The sequence below is a fragment of the Chanos chanos genome, chromosome 5, assembly GCF_902362185.1.
Source record: "Chanos chanos chromosome 5, fChaCha1.1, whole genome shotgun sequence".
In the NCBI taxonomy this organism is placed as follows: Eukaryota; Metazoa; Chordata; class Actinopteri; order Gonorynchiformes; family Chanidae; genus Chanos; species Chanos chanos.
This window is the reverse complement of record NC_044499.1, coordinates 6,709,518-6,733,448: the sequence shown is the minus strand read 5'-3', so window position 1 is coordinate 6,733,448 and position 23,931 is coordinate 6,709,518. Positions and strand designations below refer to the sequence as shown.

At 41.3% G+C, this 23,931-nt stretch overlaps 3 protein-coding genes across 3 annotated transcripts in view; 1 reads left to right on the top strand and 2 right to left on the bottom strand.

The window, feature by feature from the left end:
• The first annotated feature begins 1,421 nt into the window (after window positions 1-1,421).
• On the top strand, window positions 1,422-7,232 carry LOC115811384 (testicular spindle-associated protein SHCBP1L-like). Its single transcript, XM_030773554.1, has 9 exons — window positions 1,422-1,796; window positions 2,720-2,937; window positions 3,213-3,299; window positions 4,123-4,341; window positions 4,417-4,522; window positions 5,065-5,215; window positions 6,073-6,323; window positions 6,554-6,661; window positions 7,002-7,232. Exons 1-9 carry the CDS (start codon window positions 1,422-1,424, stop codon window positions 7,230-7,232), a joined length of 1,746 nt encoding a protein of 581 aa, XP_030629414.1.
• A 758-nt stretch (window positions 7,233-7,990) lies between these two features.
• dhx9 (DEAH (Asp-Glu-Ala-His) box helicase 9) lies at window positions 7,991-20,048 on the bottom strand. Its single transcript, XM_030774350.1, has 28 exons — window positions 19,960-20,048; window positions 19,277-19,404; window positions 18,675-18,815; window positions 18,428-18,542; window positions 18,021-18,151; window positions 17,585-17,733; window positions 16,464-16,510; window positions 15,815-15,951; window positions 15,603-15,692; window positions 15,181-15,342; window positions 14,615-14,692; window positions 14,316-14,507; window positions 13,808-13,949; window positions 13,290-13,372; window positions 13,033-13,189; window positions 12,594-12,691; window positions 12,073-12,286; window positions 11,783-11,877; window positions 11,556-11,629; window positions 11,264-11,416; window positions 10,866-11,026; window positions 10,568-10,679; window positions 10,019-10,180; window positions 9,699-9,826; window positions 9,113-9,342; window positions 8,889-9,004; window positions 8,557-8,757; window positions 7,991-8,349 (listed from the first exon to the last, which is right to left on the bottom strand). Exons 2-28 carry the CDS (start codon window positions 19,385-19,387, stop codon window positions 7,995-7,997), a joined length of 3,834 nt encoding a protein of 1,277 aa, XP_030630210.1. The 5' UTR covers window positions 19,388-19,404; window positions 19,960-20,048; the 3' UTR covers window positions 7,991-7,994.
• A 1,798-nt stretch (window positions 20,049-21,846) lies between these two features.
• rasal2 (RAS protein activator like 2) overlaps window positions 21,847-23,931 on the bottom strand; it is a 53,835-nt gene continuing 51,750 nt past the window's right edge. The window contains 1 exon segment of the mRNA XM_030775284.1: window positions 21,847-22,224. Coding sequence (XP_030631144.1) covers window positions 22,057-22,224 — 168 coding nt within the window. The 3' untranslated portion in view covers window positions 21,847-22,056.

The following is a 23,931-nucleotide window of genomic DNA, read 5'->3' as shown; positions in this document are numbered from 1 at the left end:
CTAATACAGGCTATCAAAGCCAGAAAACTGTCTTAGATGATCCAATCAATCAGTGTCATACCAAAATCTCTTGATCTAAGCAGCAGTGTAATTCCTCATTGAATGGAAAGAGAATGGTTCAGTGGATTGATCTTTGTTATGGAACCGTCCAATACTATGCCTTTTTTAAATTTTATTTATTTGTTTATTTATTTATTTATTCATTTTACAATTGGTTGATGTCACCGAACAGAGGATTTAATCAGTCCCAGAGAATATGATGTGTAACGAAGTGTATTTTTACAGCCCCCCTGTGTTGTGATTCCCCAGCAGGAGGCTCACCTGTGCACTGAAATTTCTCTAATATCAGATCAAATCTCATTCCATTTGTCCAGCTATAATATATATGGATAAGATTACTATGCCCTTGTGCCATGAGCCTGTCCACAATTTTAACCCAGCTCCACCCAACCCAGTATCTATCCAGACAAGTCCTTTAGTCTCTTTGAAATCAATTCTTGGAAAAAAGTGTAAGATTTATCCCTTTGTCACAAACAGAGGACCGACTGCCAATGCTTTCTGTTAAATTCTCATTCCACTCTCCCCTCCACAGACAGGGCCTTGATGATTCAAGCATAGGCACGTCCAAAACATGCATTGTCTTGTATGCTTCAGAACTCTGGGCACATTCATCAACAATTATTCTCTAAGGGGGCTTATGTTAGTTGAGGATACTGGAGGTATGTACTCTGCAATCATCAGAATTCACCCTGGAGGGTTGTGAGACTTTGCTCTTTCATGGGGATGTGGTGAAATTTTCTGGTGTTTTGAAGTATTGCCATATTGATTAAGTGAGTCTGGAATGTGAACAATAATGGTTTTGTAAAAGACTTGTGCTAGAATAAAATGAGCCCTTGTTCTGAATGTCACGCTTTTACAGAATATGATTTAATCCGAGGCAGCCTTAAATTCACACTAATGGAAGTTTCGGATGCCTCTGAAATGTTTAAACTGTAAATAATGCATTTTTATAATGTTATTTAGGGTATTCATTAAATGCATCTTATTGAATATATATTCACAGATTATTGGTGAATTTGCAATGAACAGTTGATTCCTCCGTTTAACATTTGTCGACTGAGTGGAGGTCTGTTTAAGGGTTCCCCCTATCGTCTTTTTGTGGTACTTGACTGCTTTTTGACGCAGGGATTTATTAATACCAAGTCTTTAACTCAACAATAATTAACATACATGATAAAGTTGGAGGATTCTTTTAAATGAACACTTTACAGTACATCCAAGTGTAACTGATTTCTTTCGCGCCATGGTTCACGAGGCTGGACAGACGATTGTAAAAAGTGGATAACATGCATAGCTCGTGCAGTGAAACCGCCGGTTGGACTCCGAGAGTTACCTGGAGTCAACGGAGTCTTAGGTTAGAGATGGCGAGTGATCCTTCGCTAAATGTTTCCGAGGAAGATTTTGAATTCGACGAAACAGAATATACGACAGATGAGGATAATTCAGAGATGAATTCCCTCAAAGTAACGAACCATCAGACTGACGAAACAAACAATGTTCATACTACTGAAGAGCCAAACACCAACGTCGAGACCGCTGTCGAGCCCCCCCCTAACGTTAGCAGTCCTGAAAGTGTGAGGGGGAAGGTAACGATGGATCAGGCAAACCACGACCAAGAGAAACTAGATGACAGCATCGAAGAAGCTAAAATGTTACCACAAATATACACCTCAAAAACACTCACACAAGAAGAGATGTTAGCCCTGTACTGCGATAACTTGATAAGGGATTCTACGGTAAGAGAGGACACAATAATGTATCCAACCTGTCTGTTAGCCTTGTCAGTTAACATATGAATGGTAAATTATCCAGCTAGCAAAGATAATGAGGAGGTGTACATTAGTCAAGAGCGAGGAGCAGCATTTGTCAGGCCCTTTGTATATACATTGCAACATTTTAGTTCTAGTTCAGCACTGGCAATTCTGACCCCAATATTAGAGAGTATGATGACTTGATAAAGTTACACAAGTGTTAATCTGAGTCTAAAACAAAAATATGAACAGTATGAGTGATAGAGAAAAGCAGAGCAAAAGCATATGGACACATAAACAAATATCCTATATGAAAACTTACACATGCCATATTGTAGTGAACCTTGTATTAAACCATTTAATGATGTTTTGCCTCGTTTTGTAAATGTCGGATTTCTCTGAAAGGTACCAAAAATATTTTGTAAAGCTTGTTTGTTTGTTTATGTTCATCATCAGTCTATGACCATATGTCTGTACTTTATACTGATAAAGGGTGAAGATGCAGATGAGCGGATCTGTTTTTATGTTATTGAGAGAATGTGGAGAAAACATTCCTGGACCGCAGTGTGGAGGGCAGAACCAGATCTTTTTTTGGTGAACTGTGATACTGAGGATATACCATTTATCGATATACTGGTTGAGGTAGGTCACTTCTAAGCAGTTAGCAGATAGTTTTTATGTTTATTTTTTGAGTAATAATTCACAGGACAGGGTCCCCAAGTGGAGTAATCAGTATTTTTTTTTAAAAGATATGTGAATATTTTGTTAGTCCTCACATTGGAAATCTATGTGAAATGGTGGTGTTTAATGCCACGGCTATTGCATGCGTCCCTCAGAAATACGGAAAACTAAGACTTTGTTTCGTTAACAAGGTGACCTTTAATGTCTAACATTTGTCATGTGTTCAGGTGAACTTCACATCATGTGATGGAAAAGGTCTACAGTCACTTCAGGTCACAGTCTTTCTTGCTGAACCTTTTTCCTCAAATGTGGCCAATCTGCCGAGGGAGCTAGTTGAGGAAGTTCTGAAGGAACTCAATTATACAGTGCCAGTCTTGGATGTGTACCCCATAGCGGGACAAGGCTCTGGTGTAGACAAAATTGCTGAGGCTCTCGAGCATGCCAGGTTGAAACAGTTTATACATCTGGGCCCTTAGCTGTTTATTAAATATACATACAGTGTTCCTAACTATAAACTGTGACTCTTAGAAGCTTGAAAATATTTACAAATGTCACATGTATGCATATATATATATATATATATATATATATATATATATATATATATATATATATATATATATATATATATATGTATGTATGTATATGTATATGTATATATATATATTCTTATCTCTTTTTGGCTCTCTCCTAAATTTATATTCATTTTTACTTTATTAGGTTTTTTAATGATGTCTTATGGAGAGAATGGGACACTGAGTATAAGTTTGGAGACTATGCGAATGTCATCAAGAAACGGATACAGCTGTGAGTGATGCAGATGTTATCCCAGCTATTACAACAATATTAGCAATATCACACCTCTAAAAATAACAATATCATAACTCCCTCTAGTTATTCTGCAAGTATGATTATAATATGCAGCGTTAATTTCCCAGTTACATTACTCAAAGCAGAACTGTTCTGTTCAGAACTGAAATGCAATATACTTATTTATATATATACACACACACACACACACACACACATACATACATATATATATATATATATATATACATGTGTGTGTGTGTGTGTGTGTGTGTGTGTTACAAACCAGAGCAGTGTGAGAAACTGGTGATGTCCTGCGGACACAGATGTGCTGAAGTCATTCAAAGCAAAGGCCTCTACACTTTATTCATTTTTGAAAGCTGTAACCATCAAAAATTTCACTTCTTTTGCTTCTTTTCTGCTACAGTGGTTTCTGTTCTCTAATTTTGATTGCTGTATTTTCCACAATATAATGTTTTTTTGTTGAATTGCCTTGGTGATTTTGAAAAACATGCTAGTAGAACAGTGGTATAACCACAGCTAATATTCTGTCAGGTATACACGTATTCCTTCAAATTTTGAGTGATGAAGGTCACCAATATTTGAGAAAAAATCAATTATTTATGAATCGTTCTCTTATTTTGATCTCTACTATATATATATATATATATATATATATATATATACACACACACACACACACACACACACACACACACACATATATATATATATATATATATTTACATATATTTACACACACACGTATGTATGTATATATCTCTTGATTTTAGTTTCAACTACATATCTGTGATTGTAGGCATCATAAAACTCAAAATGGATCAATTCCTGGCCCAGCTTGCGAGTGGTATCGCGTAGCACTTGAAGAATACCGCACCAAAAGGCAGGAACTCTACAAGTTTCAGAAGAACCTCAGCGGGGAGGTTTCACCTATGGAAGCCATTGAATGCTGGAAGAAATACTATGAAGTGATGATGCACTCTGGCATTCTCAAGTTTTGGGAGGATTTCAGTGTCTGGTAAGAGCTTTCATTATTTCTTCACAAGACTGGTCAGTTAGCTGCAGATAACCCAGTGACATGATTTTCTTTCAGGAGCCATGCCCTGCCCTATCCGAGGATCATTAAATGCAAAGCGGGATGCAGGGCATCTGGGAGGACGTTTACTCATGTAGTCGCTCTCTCTCTAACAACTGCCATGGTAGGTTCACTGTCCTGGTCACAGGTCAGTGTTGTTTTGGTGGATTAACCCTGACACGTGGCACACAAAGAGTTCAAAAGTTACCAAGTTTGGGCTCGATAGCACACATTAACGAGCAACTAAATGTTTCAGTTTACAGCTGTAGAATTGTACTTTTTTTTCAGTTCAGACTACATTGTTCAAAGGGGATTGAATATAGCTTAAGAAAATAATTTTCTCATCACAGAGCCTCATATTCACTTCAAATATATATATATATATTTTTTTTTCATAAATTATTTAGGCAGCATTAATTTTTGGTTTTGTTTAGATTGCACTACTGGTACACTTAACTCTAATTAAACTCTAATTTACTCTGCAGCTGTTTTATTTTGTGTGTGTGTTTTTTTAAGCTGAGACTTGAAAAAAGATCAGGATTTTTTGGTATAATTACATAATTATAATTACATAATTAAAGTAATTTTTAATATACCTCTTAGCATAGTTCACTGTAATTACATAATTATATACTATTGGTTCCTTCCCTCTCTCTCTGTTTATAGATGAAAAGTTTTCCGCCAGACATGTGTATCAAGCAGCATGACAGTTTATCGGCTGCCTTGAGCCACTGTTTTGCCGGGGACACAGTGGTCATTTACCCAGGAGAATGGGAGGGTCATTTGGCACCGCTCACCGATGATATTGTCATTAAGGGTACCGCTTTATTCATAACCAGGAGTTTCATAAATTTGGATCAAGTAATTTCCTGTTTTCAGTCTGTAGAGTTACATTTAGCCGCAACACAAGCACACGTTTGATTCACTTTAATGATTGACTCTGTTTATGTCTGAGAATCACTTGACAGTAATTGACAGGACAGTGAGAAAATAGCCAGACTCAAAATAACATCTATGACATGCAGTACTAGAAAGCCTTGAGGAGTAAGTTCACCCGTCTGGACATGTGTGCCAATTTTAACCGCTGTAATTAAGTCATCCAGCGTGTCTTTTCCAGTAGGATATTTCAGAAGATTAGTATTTACTATTAGTAGTACATTATTGGTTCAGTGTGTCTGAGCACTACATACTGAATTAGAAGAGATTTAGATCCTCTATTAAAGACCATGAGTGGAGGATACTTCATCCTGTCTCCTGTTAGAAGGAACCACATGAGTAATGACACGATTACACATCAAAAACACTGATTTTTGTTTTTACCAGTGCAATGGGTAAATGCCATTTGACAGGTAAAAAAGAAATCATTCATTGGGAAATAAATATTTTTTTAAAATGAATCATTAATCATAAATCATTTATTTATCCGCTGTTGTTGTGGCCATTATGATTCATGACACAGTTCATTAGCAAGGTCTTCAGTGTAATGTAGTCACTGTAGAAAATCCCTGGTTTTTTTTGTGTTTTTCTAAACATGGCGATAAATCCAGACTGTCTGTCTGAAAGACAAACTTGGAGGTACTGGTTATGATGAGCCCATGTGCCAAAAGTTGTTAACCTCACTACTGAGTTCTGGGTGCTAAGCTCTGTGGCATTGGCTTCCACGTCCTTTTTTAGGCAGTGAAGATAAGCATGAAGTGGTGATCATCTCTGACCCCACCTGCGAAAACTTTGTGACGTCCAACGCCTCTAAGGTGACACTGCAGAACCTGACGCTGGTTCAGAAGGGCACATGCGACGGGATCGTAGTGGTGGAATCAGGACGGATGTGTCTGGATAACTGTGTGCTAAAATGTGAGGGAACCGGGGTACGCGTCTTCACTGGGGCATCTCTCATCATGACCAACTGTGAGGTCACTGGAGCTCAGGTATTTGTCAGTGTTCATACCAGTTCAGCACTTAGTCCATGATATATATATATATATATATATATATATATATATAAATATAAAAATAAAATCACACACATAAATATACACACACACACACATATATTTATTTGTACAAAATGATATATACAGAGAGTAGAGCATTCAGTGACTATTACGTGAAATGACCTGGCCTTGTCACCATGCCATTTTGGGCTGAACCGATTCAGGGTGCTGGGGTAGAGCTGTACCCAGGGAGTGCCGCTGAGTTGCATGGGAATGAAATCCATCACTGCAGTAAAGATCTCAACATTTCATCAGGAGGCATCTGCATGAAGGTAGGCAAGAGGAACTAGACAGTTTGTTTTGTTTTGTCTTACCTTACATCAAATAATGCTTAAAATCATGATCGGCAAGATTGTAAAAGAAAAAAAAACATGCAATAGAGTGATACTGTAACTGACAGTATTTACCACACAAATGGGCCACTGATAAAAAAAAATGGCAAGTTAAAGTTTACTTCTCTGTACGATCCTGTAGAAGGGCAACCTTTATGAAATGATTTCCCCTCCATGTTCATGTGGTACTCCAGTGGTTTTATCACTATTTGATAGCATTCATCTTTGAGCGCAGACATAGCAGTGTCTGAAGTTGAAACACAGTGCTGTCTTTTGTCAGGTTATACCTCACCCGCAGCTGAAGATGAGTAACAATTATCTCCATGACAACCAGGGGTATGGGGTCACAGTGTCAGTGCCTGAAAACACCGCTGTTGACATTACGGAAGTAAAACCTAAGCCAGTAGAAGCAGATGAGTTGTCCGAGACATTTCAGAAACTCCACATGGAAATCTATGCTAATAAAATGGAGGCTAATAGTATGGGAGATATAGGGTTGAAAAAAAACTAGGTCAGTTTCTGATTAAATAAGCTCGGTGCAACTAGTATTAACTATGGCTAGTGCCTGTATGAACGTTTGCAATATAGTGTTTTTTTAGATAATATAATTAGATTTTCTTTCTTTAGGGGTTTTCCCTCAATAGTACACATACCAGGAAGGATATACTGAAACTGTTTCGTTATGCTGTTTCAGACACGATAATTGATCTTTGTTGTTTGATATTCTCTTAATTTTAAATGTGATGTTAGTTTTGAAAGAATGTATGAGGCAATTTTTCAAAATGACCTGGTACAACAGTTCAATAAACACTGTTCTACTGAGTTTTACTTAAACTTGTTTTTAGAAAACTACACACTACACAATGTAAATGTTTCCCCAAAACATCAGTGAGATTTGACATATCCATATTTATTCATAGAAAACTCAACAAAATCAGACTTTCGTGAGACTTGAAGCTACTAAATGTGCATCCTCAAATTTTACCCACATTTTGACTTTTCCAGGAATTAGAAACTTCAGCTTTTCTTGCAGGACCCTGGCATATCCATTACACTGTTAATAGGTTGAACACTTGCAAATATCTTTTATTTAATATATTCTCATAAATGGCTTGGAAAACTTGGTTTAGGAGTGTGGATAATATTGACAGAACTTGAACAGAACATCAAGGTAAACAATCACACCGTAAAAATATGAAGCTCTGTATGAATCAGGTCATACATAACAATACTAAACCTTAACACACACTGTAATGAACTTAAGCTTTAACATCTAAAAACCTCCATAGCCCCCCCGGAAGCCACCTCGACCTCCCCCACTTCCATATCCTCCTCTGCCATATCCCCCTCCTCCTCTGTACCCACCCGACCCCCCGTAACCACCTCCGCCACGGTAACCGCCAGACCCTCTGTATCCTCCTCCACCACCACCACCACCACCATAGTAGCCTCCTCCTCTTCCTCCTCCTTGGTAGCCTCCTCCTCCTTGGTAGCCTCCCCCTCCTCTATAACCTCCACTGCCACCTCTATAACCTCCACCACCCTGATACCCTCCGTGCCCTCTGAAGCCTCGATCTCCTCCGCCATCAAACCGCCCCACCTTTGGGGGCCGAGGGCCGTCTCCGAAGCTGCACAAGACAAAGAAACGAAGAGGAGGTCAGAGGTCAGAGAGTACTTCAGCGCAGGTTTTCCCATATTCAAAACACCATTGTTACAGATTGAACCTGAGGCTGTGGGGAAGGGGTAATTCTCCTCTCAAATACAGACTGATTTCAAGATCTGAAACAAAATCTTGTTCCCTAGCATCTCTGACAGAGTCTGTGTGGTTCACCCACCGTGGGTTACTGGCCAGGAGGTTGATGCCTGCAGAAGAGGGCTTTGAAACCAGCCGTATGACTTGCAGCATGCGTTGGTTGGTTGGATCCATCTGTTTAATGTACTCTGGGTCTTTAGTTACCTCAACAACCAAGGCCTCCATAGCTGCCCTAAGAGCTGCCACACCACCAGCAACATAATGAGGGATTCGGAGCTTGAGCCTGGTCAGGAAATTGATAAGCACTGTCAATAAATCTGAATTTGAAAGGTTGGAGACTTTCATTAAGCTTTCAACTTAATTACTATTTCAGATTTCACTTAATGCTGTAAACATGTTTTTGATGTGACATACCAGTCATCAAGCTCAACGATGTCCCCATTTGAGACGATTTTCTTGGAGGCAAACAGAATAAGCTGTAGAGGGCTGACCAGCGTCATGCCTTTGGCCGAGATTGCTCGGGTTCGGATCTGAAATCCAATCCAAATGAAACACTAGTTTGCTTGCTCCCAGATCTTTTGCTGTTAATTATTCAGACACGAAAGCAGAGCACAACATGTCTTTATTTTGAAACTGACCTTCTCTCCAAAGACAAAGAACGGTGAAGGGTACGTCATGTCCTGGCTGCTGAAGGGACAGTTAACAGAAGATTTGTGGATGAGAGCATTTCGCCCCTCTGTGGTCAAGATCTTCCTCTTCTCTTTATGGTAACACACATTGGGATAGGAGCCAAAGGTAATTAGGGAGATCACCACATCCAGGTTATTGTCAGGTCCCACGTTATTAAACATCTGATTCAGCAAGCACTCTGTATTCAACAAGAAAGGGACAATTTGTGTGAAGGGTGATTCAGCAGCTAATTAAGTGAACTAACTGATCTGTTCAGATCACAAAAAAAAGAGAAGACAAGATTAAAACATGATAAATTAGGCCGCGTGAAGGTCTTGGCAGCAATGTTTGGCAGCAACGTTCATGCCACTGAATTACAATAAGGAAAAAAATGGACAGTTTGAATGAATGCAAATCAGTCTGTGTGGTCACGAAGACATCAATAAGAAAACCAAAACATAATAAGATAATCAACCCAAAATACACTTTTCATACAATAACATCGCAACCAAATGCCAAATCATTTTCTGAAAGTCTGGTGGAAGGTTGACGGACCTTCAGGGAAGCCTGTGTTGATGAGAATTTCCTTCAGCTGAACCTTGGCCTCCCAGGTCATCCTTAGAGTGGGCATGTTCAGCCGTTTTTGCTCACAGAACCTGGTCTCGGCATCCTCGCCTCCCATTCTGAAAATTAACGCAAGGCGTTACTGTTATTTTTTTTTACATCTCCACCTATCACTCAGTCATGTACTCGTTTTAGACTTGTGCTTTTTAAACACCCCTCCTAAATTCTACTGATTACTTCTCAGCCATCACGCCCTCCCAAACACAGTTCATCTGAGAGGGAAAACTGTTCTGCTTCTACTTAAGCCGTACCTGACTTCATCCCAGGTCTGAAAAACAGAGAGCACAGCTACGTGGTCAGAGAAGCGTGTGCCGGCAAAGTTTCTGTGAACGTAACCCAAGCGTTTGCCCTCCGTGATGAAGGGCTCAGGGAAACAGGAGGCTGCTGCGATGGTACACATGGCATCACCAACACTGAGGAAAAAAAAAGAAATGGCCGTCGGTAATGATTAAAAGTTTGAAAGACAGACACAGTAATGAGTAATGCTGATGACAATACGTGAACATGTCCTTCGATGGATGTTTTTTCTTTATCCAGTTAAAAAAAAAATGTATATACAACTCAAACATTTAGAGTATTTCAGCCTTTTTTTAATCACAGAGATATCAGCTGAATATGGTTGTTATATGTAATATGAAATATCAAGTCCTGATGCTCTAAACTAGTTTAGAGTGAGAGAGGGACCTGGTCTGGAACTGGTCCAGAATCACTGTAATACAAAAGACTTGGTCCTGATATTTTAAGATGGCCTTAATATAAAAGGATTTTTCCCCTCATAGTCCTGTTACTGAAACACCTACTAGAGGATGCACCCCATGATCATCATCTTCCCCAGCCGAGGTTCAATGGGCAGCCTGGCCAGGATTCGCCCCAGTGGGGTCAGCTCATCGTTACAGTCCAGGGCATCCAACTCTAACAGAAATAAATAAATAGGCTCAAAAGAAAGGGAGGTGTCTGTGCATCATCTGGACACGGGGTAGTAAGAACTGTATCACCAGCTTTTGTGAAATTGCCTGCAAAATTTTGTGCAATTGCTAGTTTGACGTGTATGAATAACGTGACAGGTGTCAGTGATCACGGGGAATATGTGCGCGGTACCTCTGAGTGTGTGTTCAGCTTCAATAACAGCGTCCAGTGGAGGCGGCTCGATGGCTTTGGCTAGGAACTGGCCAATCGCACCCAGTCTGAGCAGCTTAATGCTGAGGGCCACCTCATGCAGCGGAGTGCGGAAAATCTCCGGGGTCATGTGTGTTTCCAGTCTATGCACGTGCGCACACACACACACACGTACACACACACGTACACACACATCCATAACCCATCTAATCTTAGAGTGTCCAATAAAGAGGCTCTGCTATTTTTGTTGTAGTTGAATAAATCTTCATCAAATCCTTCAGTATACTTATTCACAACATAAGAGCACGAATAAGAACTCCTTAATCCTACAATTTCATCCCCAAATCTTAATCTCAAAGCTCAGTAGTCCTTGGCAGTACCTTTCAAAGCGAGCTCGGCTGCACAGATGGAAGCAGAAGCCCGGTCTAACTCTCCCCGCTCGACCCTTCCTCTGCTCCAGGTTAGTCTTAGAGGCCCACACTGTGGCATAGTTAGTCATGTTGTTATGAGATGTGAACAGCTTCACTTTCTGCCTGTAAACAAGTTCAAATAAAATGTCAGTGACCAAGCTCTGACCGACATAAGTAACTAGACACAAAAACTTGAGGTGAATTTTCTTTAAAATGGACAAGATGTAACGACCTGTTACACTGGTTAAAGATAAACACTTACTTGCAAGAGTCAATAACATAAACAACATCGTTAATGGTGATGCTGGTCTCAGCAATGTTTGTAGACAAGATCACCTGAAAAGACAGGGGGGGGGGAGGTAATTACCAGATAATCTGGATATAATATATAATTATATTCTATGTACATTACTGAGTGACAGGTAACATAGTTTAAAGAGTTCACTTGCATGATTGTGTAAAACTTCAGTCTATGGATATGACACTGACCTTAGTCACACTCTGAGGTACAGGCTCAAACACTCTTCTCTGCTCCTCTCTGGGGATCTGAGAGTGAAGAGGCAAGATCCTGTAACGATGACTACCTAACGCACACACACACACACGTACATAAACAGAGACATGCATCACAAACACATATGCAAAGACCATGTGTTTTTGCCTTATCAGAGTGATTTCTTATCTAGATACGTTAAAAGTAAAGTAATAAAATGTATAAAAAGGAATAATTAAAGGAAGGATGATGTGCTTTATCTGGTGAAAGAGACGTTTTCACAGACCAAAATGAGGGTTCATCTCCAGATGTTTCTGCATGGCGAAAATGAGGTTCCATCCAGGCAGAAAGACCAGTACAGCCCCCTCCACTCGCAGCGTCTCAATGTATTTCAGCAGAGCTTCAATCAGCTCAAACGGAGTCTCCTTCTCGTTCATCTGAGCCATGGAGCGTTTGGTCTCTACATTGTACTCAGGCCCACAGATCACATTACAGTTGGTCTGGGAGACAGGGAGAAAGTAACGTGAAGAATTAAAGCCTTCAGGAAGAAACTGTGATTTCTGGTCTTCTCGATAGAGAAAATAACTAGTGAGATATTATATATTGTACTGAGATGTATTTATGCACATGGTTTGTTGTGTGGTTAATTTATTCCTCGTTTGAATGTTAAGAATTCATACCCATAGTTACCGAAGATTCACTCAATTTGATTAAAACATCAAATTAATTAGAAACGAGATCAATTTTTTAATTACTGGTTGAAACAACATTATGTTGCTCTGAAAAAACAGAAAAAGAAGCACTTACATCATCGTCCCCGCCTTCCTCATCCTTGTCCTTCTTCTTCTTGTCCATTGGTGGAGGGACAAACTGCGTCATTTGAATGCAGTCTTCCAGGAAATATTCTGGAATAGATTACAGGACTTTACTGCATTCGTTTATGGGATTATAATCTGTACTGCTTCTCTGGCTAGTGTGAAATATAACTTATGCGCATTTTACATTGAAAACCTCAGTCTAAACCAGATGCATAGAAGTCTGTCTTTTTTCTGTATACAGGGTATGCATGTGAAATCCAACACACAACAATACAGTACACAATTATTCTACATATGAAAAGGAAAGCAATATGTTAATTACATGATGTAACTGTGATGTAATAATGGTTTAATCAAACTAGTGCAATTATATTGAAGAAAGAGAGCGTGCTCCTCGGCGCTCTGAGGAAGAGGATGGTAGGTCTCACCCTCGACAGGGAAAGTGCGTCCATACACTTCTATGATGGGACAGTTGAAGAAGTACTCTCTGAACATGGTGGTATCGATGGTGGCCGACATGAGGATGACGCGAACATCAGGGTAGGCCTGGACCACGTCCCTCAAAACCACCAGGAGAAAATCGGTCTGGGGAAATACGAAAGCCATACCGTCGAACAACACAGCAGCATGTCTTAATGTTTAAATGTCTTGGAAAACTGGCTGAAGTCAGTAAGTCAGGACTTACGTTCAGGTCCCTCTCGTGAATCTCGTCAACAATCACGTGACTTATGCCTCGGATTCCGGATTCCAGTTTCCTCAGTAGGACGCCTATGAGAAGAGCCAGATCACATTTCCATTTCATTATACTGCAGGGAGAAGACCCATCTGTCCATTTTAGTCTGCATGTATCCATAAATATATAGTTGGATTTAGATACAGATAAACATTATGAGATCATTTTCATATGTGTTTATTTGAGGTCTTCAACAAGTCATCTAAAATCTAACCAACTGTTATGTACAATGCTGTTTTTTTCCCCCAGATCTATTCCCACGGACCGGCTAGATCTGAAACACTTTAAATGTTGCCCCGTGCCGAGTTTCTTCATTTGGCAAAGTGAGAGCAGATTAGAGGAAGAGTAGTAGTTGGTGTATGAAAGCTATAAAAAAAAAAAAAAAAAAAAAGGATTTCGGTCCAGGTGGGCTGGGGTTGAGCAGACGCTAGGTTTATGTCGCTGAGAGGTGTGTGTCGTGGTTGCCGTACCGACGGTGCAGAAGAGGACGCTGGCGTGCGGTCTGGGAAGGGCGGACTCGAAGCGCACGCTGTATCCGCAGCTTTTTCCCACCTCCTCTCCTCTCTCATAGGCCACGCGCTCCGCCACCGACACCGCGCTGATCCGCCTCGGCTACGGACGGGAGCACGCCGCCGTTACGTTCACAGCACTCAACGGACACGCATAAAACCTCACTCTCAGCCATTCACAGAGCTTTCCGCATTACGGGAAGGGAGTGAAGCTGATAGAGCAGTATGAAGTCTAATTACACCTCAAGTTTCTTTCTTTCTTTCTTTTTTTTTTGGTAAAGCACTTTGTTATGCAATGTGGCCATGTACAGTGTTTAGAAACCTTTTTACCTACATTTATAGGACTGAAATTCAGTCACTGTATGTTGTACAGTAGAATACATCAGAGTGAAAAAGTACATCACTGAGGAAACATGATCATCACAAGAAAACATGCTGTAATTGATGAATCTCTGTTAGTCAGTCAGACCTGAGTGACAACAATGTTGCAGTCGGCAGCCCTGCCGCTCTGAATAAACTGGTCCAGGATGTACTGGGGCACCTGGGTGGTTTTTCCACAGCCTGTGGCCCCTCGGATAATCACCACTGGACAGTTCTTGATCGTGTTCAATATCTCCTCTTCAAATTTTTTCACCGGCAGCTGGTTTCTCTCCTCCAGCACCTACGACATAAGTAACCCAACGCAACGACTTGGTCAGGACCCGGAGGGAGGTACGTCTACAGGCATGTGTGTGTGTGTGTGTATGTGTGTGTTACTGACCAACTCACCAACTGCAGGTTTTTGTCCTGTTCTAGCTGATAGCTGAGCTCATGTTGGAGATCACAGCTGATCTGCTCTGGAGTGCACTGTTAGAGAAGGAGCAGAGATTTACAAAGTGAGATTTATAAAGTGAGAAACCCTCCTCCCCATCTCCTCACTGATTTCAGACGTCCATTTACACCTTCACATAACAGCCACCTCCACTAACACATGAAGCCTCCCACTGCGTGCCTTAACAATGTTGCTTAGGGCTATCAAGCAACATAAACTGCTTGGAGTGACATTCACACATAATGTTGACAATTCCATAGTCGCCTGACCTTCACTGACTAGGGACCCCAGTTGAATATGGTAATTGTGGCATGGCCAACAGTGTTCCCTTTAACCCCTAATCACAGTTGGGAAATGTGGCATAGCTGGGATTTGAACTAGGAACTCACGGTTCCTAATAATTCACTAAGCAGGTATATTTCTCTTTAGCTTTCCTAATGCTGCACCTTACGGTTACCCGGTACTGTGATGTTGACATGAAAAACAAACAGTGAGAACAGAGATTTATTCAGTGTTCACTCACGTATGCCAGCGGGCCTTCGTCGATGTTACAACTAGTCCAGGGATTCCAGTTAACCTGAGGGGGGGACCAGGGGACGACGCCCGCTGTGCACTGTCTCTGAGAGGGCTCAAAGTGGGCCATCTTCCCCTGCACCAGAGACACTGGAGCACTGGGATCCAGCGGCTGTCAGCACAGCACAGAGAAACGCATCACAGTACATCTGTTACTAACCAGGTTCTTCACTTTACAAACGTGCCTCATATTAATCCCTTAAATATGCTTTTCAGCCGAGAGGCTTGATACCTTTACATGTTTTTAATGTGAACAAGAATGCGCTTAACACATAACCACGATTCATTGAAGTACTATGAGCCCAAGTTAAGGTCTAGTTGAAACACCAATCTCACAACCATAGAGACTGAGTAGAAAAGAGACCCACGCACAGGTGGAGGGATCTGGATGCCCAGGTCCTGCACCACACTCTGCAACTGCTGCTGGAGCTCATTCACCAGCTGCACCTCATACACCTCCACCTATCACACACACACACACACACACACACAGACAGACAGACAGACAGAGACAATAAATCAAGTGACATACAAATATATTATCAACAGCCACGAGTGTGAACTGTCATAGCTGATGAACTCACAGTCTCTCCCTCTTTTTTCTTGGTCTGTCCCGTGTAGGCCTCGATCACGCCCAGATGATAAAGCTGACGGATGATAGACAGAGCGCACGACTGAGCCGCCAGTTTCTTAGTGGAGCCATGTTCACGCGCAAAGATCTCTGTGGAGACACGGACAGAACCATCAGCTGCTCAGCGCCCGCAATCATACAACCACGCAGCTGGAACACCTGGGAATACTCAGATCTGTTTACACTGATAGGGTCATGCATGCAGCTGGAATACCTGTGAATATTCAGATCTGTTTACATTGATAGGGTCATGCATGCAGCTGGAATACCTGGGAATACTCAGATCTGTTTACACTGATAGGGTCATGCATGCAGCTGGAATACCGGTGAATATTCAGATCTGTTTACATTGATAGGGTCATGCATGCAGCTGGAATACCTGCAAATACTCAGATCTGTTTACACTGATAGGGTCATGCATGCAGCTGGAATACCTGGGAATACTCAGATCTGTTTACATTGTTAGGGTCATGCATGCAGCTGGAATACCTGCGAATACTCAGATCTGTTTACACTGATAGGGTCAAGCACGCAGCTGGAATACCTGTGAATACTCAGATCTGTTTACACTGAAAGGGTCATGATGAAAGAATGGTACTTACTTCTACCCAGCTGTCTGACAAAGAGTGTCATTTCAGCTATGAAACTCCTGAAACCATACGGAGAGATCAGATCAGCCAGCCTGTACACAAAACTAAAGGTCCTGTCAAATTATCCAGTGAATCTGCTTGATTCCAGAGAAGCAGAGAAAAGCACAAAGACTGACTGTACTTAGAAAAGTGTCAGAGGGAAAAAAAAAAAAAAAAAAGATACTTTTTATTTTTTTTTTATTTTACTATTGTCAAGTTCATAATAATTTTCAATCAAAGCACCAACCTCTAACGTGAACGGGTAATGTTTTGTATCGAGCTTAGCCCCAAATCACAGGCCCAGTATCCGCTGTGGTGATGTGTCCCATCATGGGCGCGTATGTTTTTCTGCCAGACTTCCAACCGCCAATCAGAAACCTCTCTCACTCTCCCCCTCAGCCCCTTGGCTCCTTCCAAGTCCTGATGGAGGAGCGACACCAGAAATCACAACCAGACATTGACGCAGGCCAGCCAGATTACCCAGAGACACACCATGTGACAGCTTAGTGCAGCCTAAGCGGTGTCACATGTATTTCCGCATGTAAGAGTGTGATCTCTGGTGTCGCCATCGTCCTCCCAAAAGCTCCTCCTATGTAAACCACCAGGACTCCCTCGGGGAATGTTCTCCCTGAAGGAGCCGTGGTCATTTTCTAGTTTGAGAACTTCATAAATAGGCTTTGTAGTTGTTTTGCTTTTGTACGAATACTCTAATGACGTGTCTGTTAGTGGCCTTTCGGGTAATTATTATTGTTAGGCATCGATTGCTGTTCAAGTCCTCTGAGATCTCTTTGGGGTTAACTGTACACCAAGGAGTTCTCCGTTACCATAGCAGTCCAGCAGAAAAACATACGCTTTACACACCTGGGATAATGTTGATAGCAAACACCCTCCGACACCCTACTCCACTAGATCGGGCAAATTCTTACTAAATCCCCAATCTCACTCTCTCGACAGCACTGGTGCTGTTGAACTGTGCGTTGTACAGACGTCCAAAAACATCAAACCGAAAATGCATTGTGTGCTTTGTAATAGGCTCTCCTGTCATTATGTTTCTGACTGTTGATTTGAGATAGGATCCCTTTGATCTGCCAAACCTGTTGTGGTCAGGTCCCACTTGGCTGTATTTGTAATCTGTTTGGTTTTTCTCCTTTTGGAAGAACTGATTAAGACGGGCCTTGGCGTTCTCCAAAGTCCAGTTGCCATGTAGACCTGCATTCAGGTCAACTTCCTCTGACTCGAACGTCTGAGGGCACAGAGACAGAGTGACACAACATGTCACCAGCACACCTGCCTCAGTTTAAAAAAAAAAGAGGTCATACCTCCTCGTGCTAATGTATCTGGTTAAACACAAAAAAACGGCATACATCATGTTTAAAACTAGAATAAAACCCTGAGGACATTCGCTCTGTGCAGAAATCGATCAATCGCTTCATTCAGTGAAAGTCATACCTTGACTATTCCGTCTCTAAAAGGTAAACAACCTGATTCAGCATAACAGACGTATTTGTTTGTCAGCTGTTCCAATCGTACCGCTTGCGCGTCTTGTTCCTCACGTCTGGAGTAATAGTCCTTTAGGTTGGCACCACGTTCCCACTGGGCATTGGCGTTGATCCCAGAGTAGCCCATGCCAGTCACCCCCGCGACAGGCCCAGAACCAGCTCCTGAGCAAACAGGACCAAATGAACAGTATAGTGCTCCATGGACAAATATCCCCCTGACTAATTTTAAGAGAAGCTACTTTTATATGACATGTAACCTCACAGACGCGCACTGCCATTGAGGTGAAATGTAAAAACACTACAGTGCAGTATATTTTCACAGATGTGCATCCTTATCGACTGTTTAAAAACAGGGAGAAATGCTGAGGGTGTTGGTTTTGTGGGTACAGTGGAGTGGAAACATGTAAGCCCACTGTTTAACTGAAACGACCGTTTTACCGAGTTCAGTCTTAACCGCCAGGTGAGGAGGGAGAGGACAGTTTGGTGGAGGAGTTCCAGAACCACCACCTTCAAAACCAGAACCATCAGGAATGCTCATGTCAGGTCTACCAATCTATAAAAAAGTAGCAACATTGAATGTTCTCTGTGTGTGTGTGTATCTATGAGCATAATAGACAGAGAGAGGAAGGGACAGGGTGTATGGGTAGTCTGTTATTTTAAAAAGTTGTAGAAATCTGATATTAACCCCAGCAGCTGGGACTTCATTGGCGCTTATCTCCCCAGTTCGGACCAGGTAATTGACAAAATCCCGGGCAGCATTGGTCTGGGCATCCTTCTTATTGGTGGAGTTTCCCATTCCAATGTAGTTGAATCCTTCAACACGAACCTGTGAGAGAACAAAACGCTTCTTAAGGTAAAGATGATCAAAGTGTTATAGCTACAGCATTTCTGTGCCATTCAAGGTTATGTAAAATGGCAACTGCTAATCTTGGGCAGTTGTCTGGATGCAGATTATGCTTAGTCACTGATTACATTTCTCTGTTAACTACTGTTTCCCATTGAAAAGCAATGTCAGCTTTCCATGAATGTTTGCAGGAAATACACAAAAGAAAACACTGGTATCACCACAACTGTCCAACTTTTCTAATTTTCAACTGATTATCATTAGGCCTAGTCAATTATCTTTTAGAAAGCATTTTCCATGAAAATGTGTAAGATATATAAGATCCATATGAAAACAACAGCATCACATAAAGTGTTTATACTTTTTCGTTGCTTTGTGAGGCACACAAAGGTTTAAAAGAGAATCACACAGAGAGGAAAGACACATGTCTTATGGCTGCTTACCTCACACATAAACTTCTGCCTGTTTTTAGTTCCAGCTGCTCGAATGTCATAGTTGGGTGTTAATTTCTTTTTTCCACACCATGCATATAGGAAGTTTTTGATGTCTGCCATCTCTATACCTGGTTTCCCTGTTAGCAGAAACAAGCAGCAAACAGACAGACACGCAATTTAATACTGCGAGTACTACTACTACAATTAACAGGAGTGCTCACAAAGTGGCACGAGATCACGTCCGCCTCCAAAACGTCAAAAAGAAACGTTCATACAAAACATTCACAGCGTGATAAAGCATTCCTTGGCCTTCTGTATTATAATAAAGGTCTAACACACCTAGCAAGACTCAACCAGACAGTTCAACCTCATTTCACATTCCCCATGGAACTCCCAGTTTAAATCTTACCTTCGTAGCTGATTTTAGGTCATGTTTGAATATACAGTCCCATATGGATATAAGCACGCTTAAATTTGCAAAAAATAACCTTGATGCGGGTAGAAGAATGCAATGCGGCTAGATGCGAGTGGAAGCACGCAATCTCTGTTTACCATGTATGATATGTCAAGTCAGTACCGGACAGCACGATCGAACCTCAGTATACGCACCATGAATGCCATCTGTCTGCAGTAATGCACAAATATATGCATTTCGCATCTACAGAAATTGTTGAGTATGACACTGAACTTACCCGTGACCCTTAGACTGAGCAAATATCTTTCGTGGTCTTGTACAGTCTGACACTAAATTGTTATTTTAGATAAAAACGTTACATCAGTGCTTTATTTACCGGCGCGCAAGGCAACTTCCTCTTCCGGAAATCTGGCGGATGCGGTACACTGCATTGCCACCTGCTGGAGCGGATGTCAAATTACATCACAAATCACGTCTCGGTTTGGTTACGTCGTGCCATGTTTCCCACTAAGGCTACAACACTGCTTAATTGTGTAGCCTTAGGTTACTTCGGTTGAATAAAATTCCCAGTTATTGGCTTTTATTTAGTTATTTGCTGGACCTGGCATAATGGCCTCAGGTTGAGGAAATAATTAGCTCCTTCAAACAGCGTACCATACTTCGTCATGGCTTTGCCTGTCGTAATATGGCAGCATATGCCACCTTAAAAATAAACAGGCTCTTCTGATTGTACTGTTAGATAACAGTGAGAACAGTAGTAGTCAAACATAAAGTAACAGTGATCCTAAAACGGGGCTAGACAAAACACGACATCCCCCCCGGTAGTATCGCCGGTTTATACAGTTTATAAACACATTGCCTGGATATTGAAATATGAATAATTCACTCTGTATGCTTTAAGCAGGACCTGTTCACCTTTTTTTTGGAAGTGTCCCTCTATTACAGGAGAAGTCACAGAATCTCTCTCCTTAAAGGCTTCCTAAAATTACGCAGAAACATTCTGGGACAGGGCTGGGTAGGATGCTAAATTGAGTGCCATCAGTGCCTTCCTTTCAGTGCTTACAGCACACACATTTTCCAACCCCCCCCCCCCCCCCCCCAAAGAAAAAAAACAACAAAAGAAAAAAAAAAGGTTCTTAAAATTGAAACATGACGGTTAAAATACAGACCACATTAAAACACGCGATGTTACATGAGGGAATAGTCTGTCTTTATTCCAAACTCTTTGCTTCCAAATATTCAATATTTGAAATGGACCATAAGAGACAAATGCAAACATTCAAGATCTCTGTGCTACAAAAATATTCATTTAAAGGGTATTGTCGTGGATACTGACAGTGAAAACTCTGACAGAGGAAACAGTGTCTTTTAGCAGTAGTCATTAACATAAATTCAAACACTTAACAAAGACAGTAAAATGAAATTTTCACACAGAATCCTGATGCTTAACTGGTAAACTGGTAAAATAAATAAAAAAAGGGAAAACAGGAAGCTCATTTCTGACACGTCCATCACTTCAGTTAACACATGGCTTGGTGAGCTAACGGATATTCCTAGGGTAGACATAGAACCAGACATCTGAGCAAATCCATCACAAATTTGCTTTTTTTTGTTTGTTTGTTTGTTTTTTCTTTAAATTTCCAATCAGATATATATTTATTGTTGGCTTCAGATAAGTAACTGATATACTTCACTTAAAGGCAAGTCATCTACAGTAAAACAATTCATTCCTTGGCAACAAAATAAAACAGCTTTCCAAAAAAGAAAAAAAGAACAACAACAACAACAAAAAAAAAAAGTCAGCAAAGTTGGGTTAGAAAACAGAGTGCATCAAACCGCTTTTGGTTTATTTTAGCCTTCCTACTCCTTCTAGAACTCTTCAACACTTTACAGCTACAATCTCTCTCTATGTGCTTCTTCTTTTTAAAATCATATTTCTTTCCAAACAGTCCCCCTTTACGATATGTACACCTCAATATAACATATCTTATTTAGACAATACTTAAAACTCTTTTTAACTGCCATTTTTACTCTGCATGTGTGGGCATATCTGTATTTATAAAACACAAATTCACTAACTACAATAGTTACCCCCCCCCCCCCCCCAATGCCCCAAAACAACTCACTCCAAATTTCAAAACTGCTGCCCTCCCCTCTCCAGTAATCTCTGTACAAGACCAATACAAGATACATTTTATATACATTTATAACCAGACATTCTTTATTAATCTGCGTACGTAGTAGTCAGAAAGAAACGTGGCTATGAACCAAATGCTTGTCAGTGTCTTCAGTCTGGGGTTTGACCAATCGGCACCCTTTGTCGGTTTGAAAGAGCACCTATCAGCGGAGCTCGTTCGGCTTGGACAGCACCGGGTCAGCAGCTGCTGTTCTTGAACTCTCCGTTCTCGGTGATGGAGAGTTTGGTGGGATTGGTGGGCGAGAGGCCGTTACGCATATTGTGCATATTGTAACGCTCTTTCACCTGCGTCAGGGCACTCATTAGCCGCGAGTTAGCTGCATCCAGGGAGCTGATTCGTTTCTCCTGAGAGAGAGAGAGCGCGAGAGAGAGAGAGCGAGAGAGACAGAGCGAGAGAGAGAGAGAGCGAGAGAGAGAGAGAGAATGTCAGGAAGTGTGGAAACAGATGGCAGGTATTTTTACAGAAATGCAAGGTACAAAATTACAATGGTACCTGCCAAAAATTGTAATTTAGGTCCAAAAACAAAGAAAAAGCTCAAATTGCCTTTTGTTTTGTGAGACTCAAACTCTTTTATTGAGAATTCACTTTCTAACTTGTATGCTTTATTTAAACTCAGTCAGATCCACAGCAGTGGCGGCTGGTGAGCTAGAAACAGAGGAGGAACAACCCCCCCCTTTAAATCTGTCTTTTGTTTCAATCCTGTTAATCCGCCTTGATCAACAGTACAACTAACGATTCGCAGAATAATTTACACCAGTCACGTTAAAGGGGAGGTTTGTTCCTCCTCTGTTTCCAGCTCACCAGCCGCCTCTGACTGACAGTCACTTTGTTAAAATGAGAATTCGTGATGTCTCATGAGTGTCTGGAGCGGCTGAGGCAGGATGATTCTCCGCAGCCCTGATGCGTCCAGCCTGGTGCACACTCATGCATTCTCTCAAGACCAACAGCTGACCTCAGAGTGGCAACACAAATAATAACAATAATAATAATAATAATAATAATAATAATAATAATAATAAAAAGCCATTCATGAAGGCAGAAAAAAAAAAAAAAACTGACTGAAACTCTAAACAAACGCTCCGTGGGTGTTGCTGTGCCGAGAAATGAAATCATTCATAAATCATAAACCGAAGGAGAAATGCAAGGCAAGGTGTCCCATTCTGCTTCTGAGTAAAACCAAATGATACGATTTGGAGGCCAGTGGCCGTAGCACAGGGTCTGGGCTAAAGGAACTGTAGGTGAAGGGAAGGTGGAGGGGGGTGGGGTGGGGTGGGAGGGTGGAGGGTCAGGGTGGAAAAGAAGCAGCCAAAAGCTAGAGCTGACAGAGCTGATACTGAGATCTGTTGAGCGCACCTCATCAACACACATTCCCCAAAACGCCGCTAGGGATCAGTCACGCACAAATCTCTTTCATCTTTTCGCCGATTTTTCTGAAACGTCCCAAATCAAAGCCTAACGTTTTTTGCAAGTAACAGAGTTCAGCGAGTGTAAAAGTTTTTACAAGGACGTTAGCACTTCTCACGCTCTTATCATGTAAAGCTTTATACGATTTATTATTGTGAACTCAGAGATGAAAGAAGTTAGCGGCTTGCGCTGTGGTGATAAAGCGGATCAGAGGGTAACGCGCCTGGGCGGGGCACTGGGGTGTCAGGTAAAGGACAGGTATGGGTGTTGTGTTCGGTTGCGCTCACACAATGCTAGCCGTCCTTGGGGAGCGGGATGAACTTTGAACTTGCTTTTTGTTTTTTTTTTTTACTTGCCTGCTTGTATTACCTCAGTTCCTTTAGTGACCTGGAATTCAGTGGGACACAGTCACAGTAAGGCAGTCAGCAGCTTTTTTTTTTTCTTTCTTTCTTTCTTTCTTTCTTTCTTTCTTTCTTTCTTTCTTTCTTTCTTTCTTTTTGTTTTAAATCAGTCAGTACAGCCTGTATTCTCTGCCTGACCTGGGCACGATCAGAAAGTTCGCCCACAGTTTGCTACTAGTGTGTGAATACTAAAGAAGACAGGAGTTTGATGAAATGGAGGTCTTAACTGAGAGAGATTAATACCAG

What these genes read in the sequence shown, in the direction of transcription:
- LOC115811384 (XM_030773554.1), top strand. Translation starts at nt 1,422, where the DNA reads ATGGCGAGTGATCCTTCGCTAAATGTTTCCGAGGAAGATTTTGAATTC. An exon ending in ATCAAGAAACGGATACAGCT is followed by an intron (nt 3,300 to 4,122) that starts GTGAGTGATGCA and finishes CTGTGATTGTAG; the next exon opens with GCATCATAAAACTCAAAATG. An exon ending in TCTCTCTAACAACTGCCATG is followed by an intron (nt 4,523 to 5,064) that starts GTAGGTTCACTG and finishes CTCTGTTTATAG; the next exon opens with ATGAAAAGTTTTCCGCCAGA.
- dhx9 (XM_030774350.1), bottom strand. Translation starts at nt 19,387, where the DNA reads ATGGCAGACATCAAAAACTTCCTATATGCATGGTGTGGAAAAAAGAAA. An exon ending in GCATCCAGATCCCTCCACCT is followed by an intron (nt 15,343 to 15,602) that starts GTGCGTGGGTCT and finishes CTGTGCTGACAG; the next exon opens with CCGCTGGATCCCAGTGCTCC. An exon ending in CAGACCTGGGATGAAGTCAG is followed by an intron (nt 9,827 to 10,018) that starts GTACGGCTTAAG and finishes GTTAATTTTCAG; the next exon opens with AATGGGAGGCGAGGATGCCG.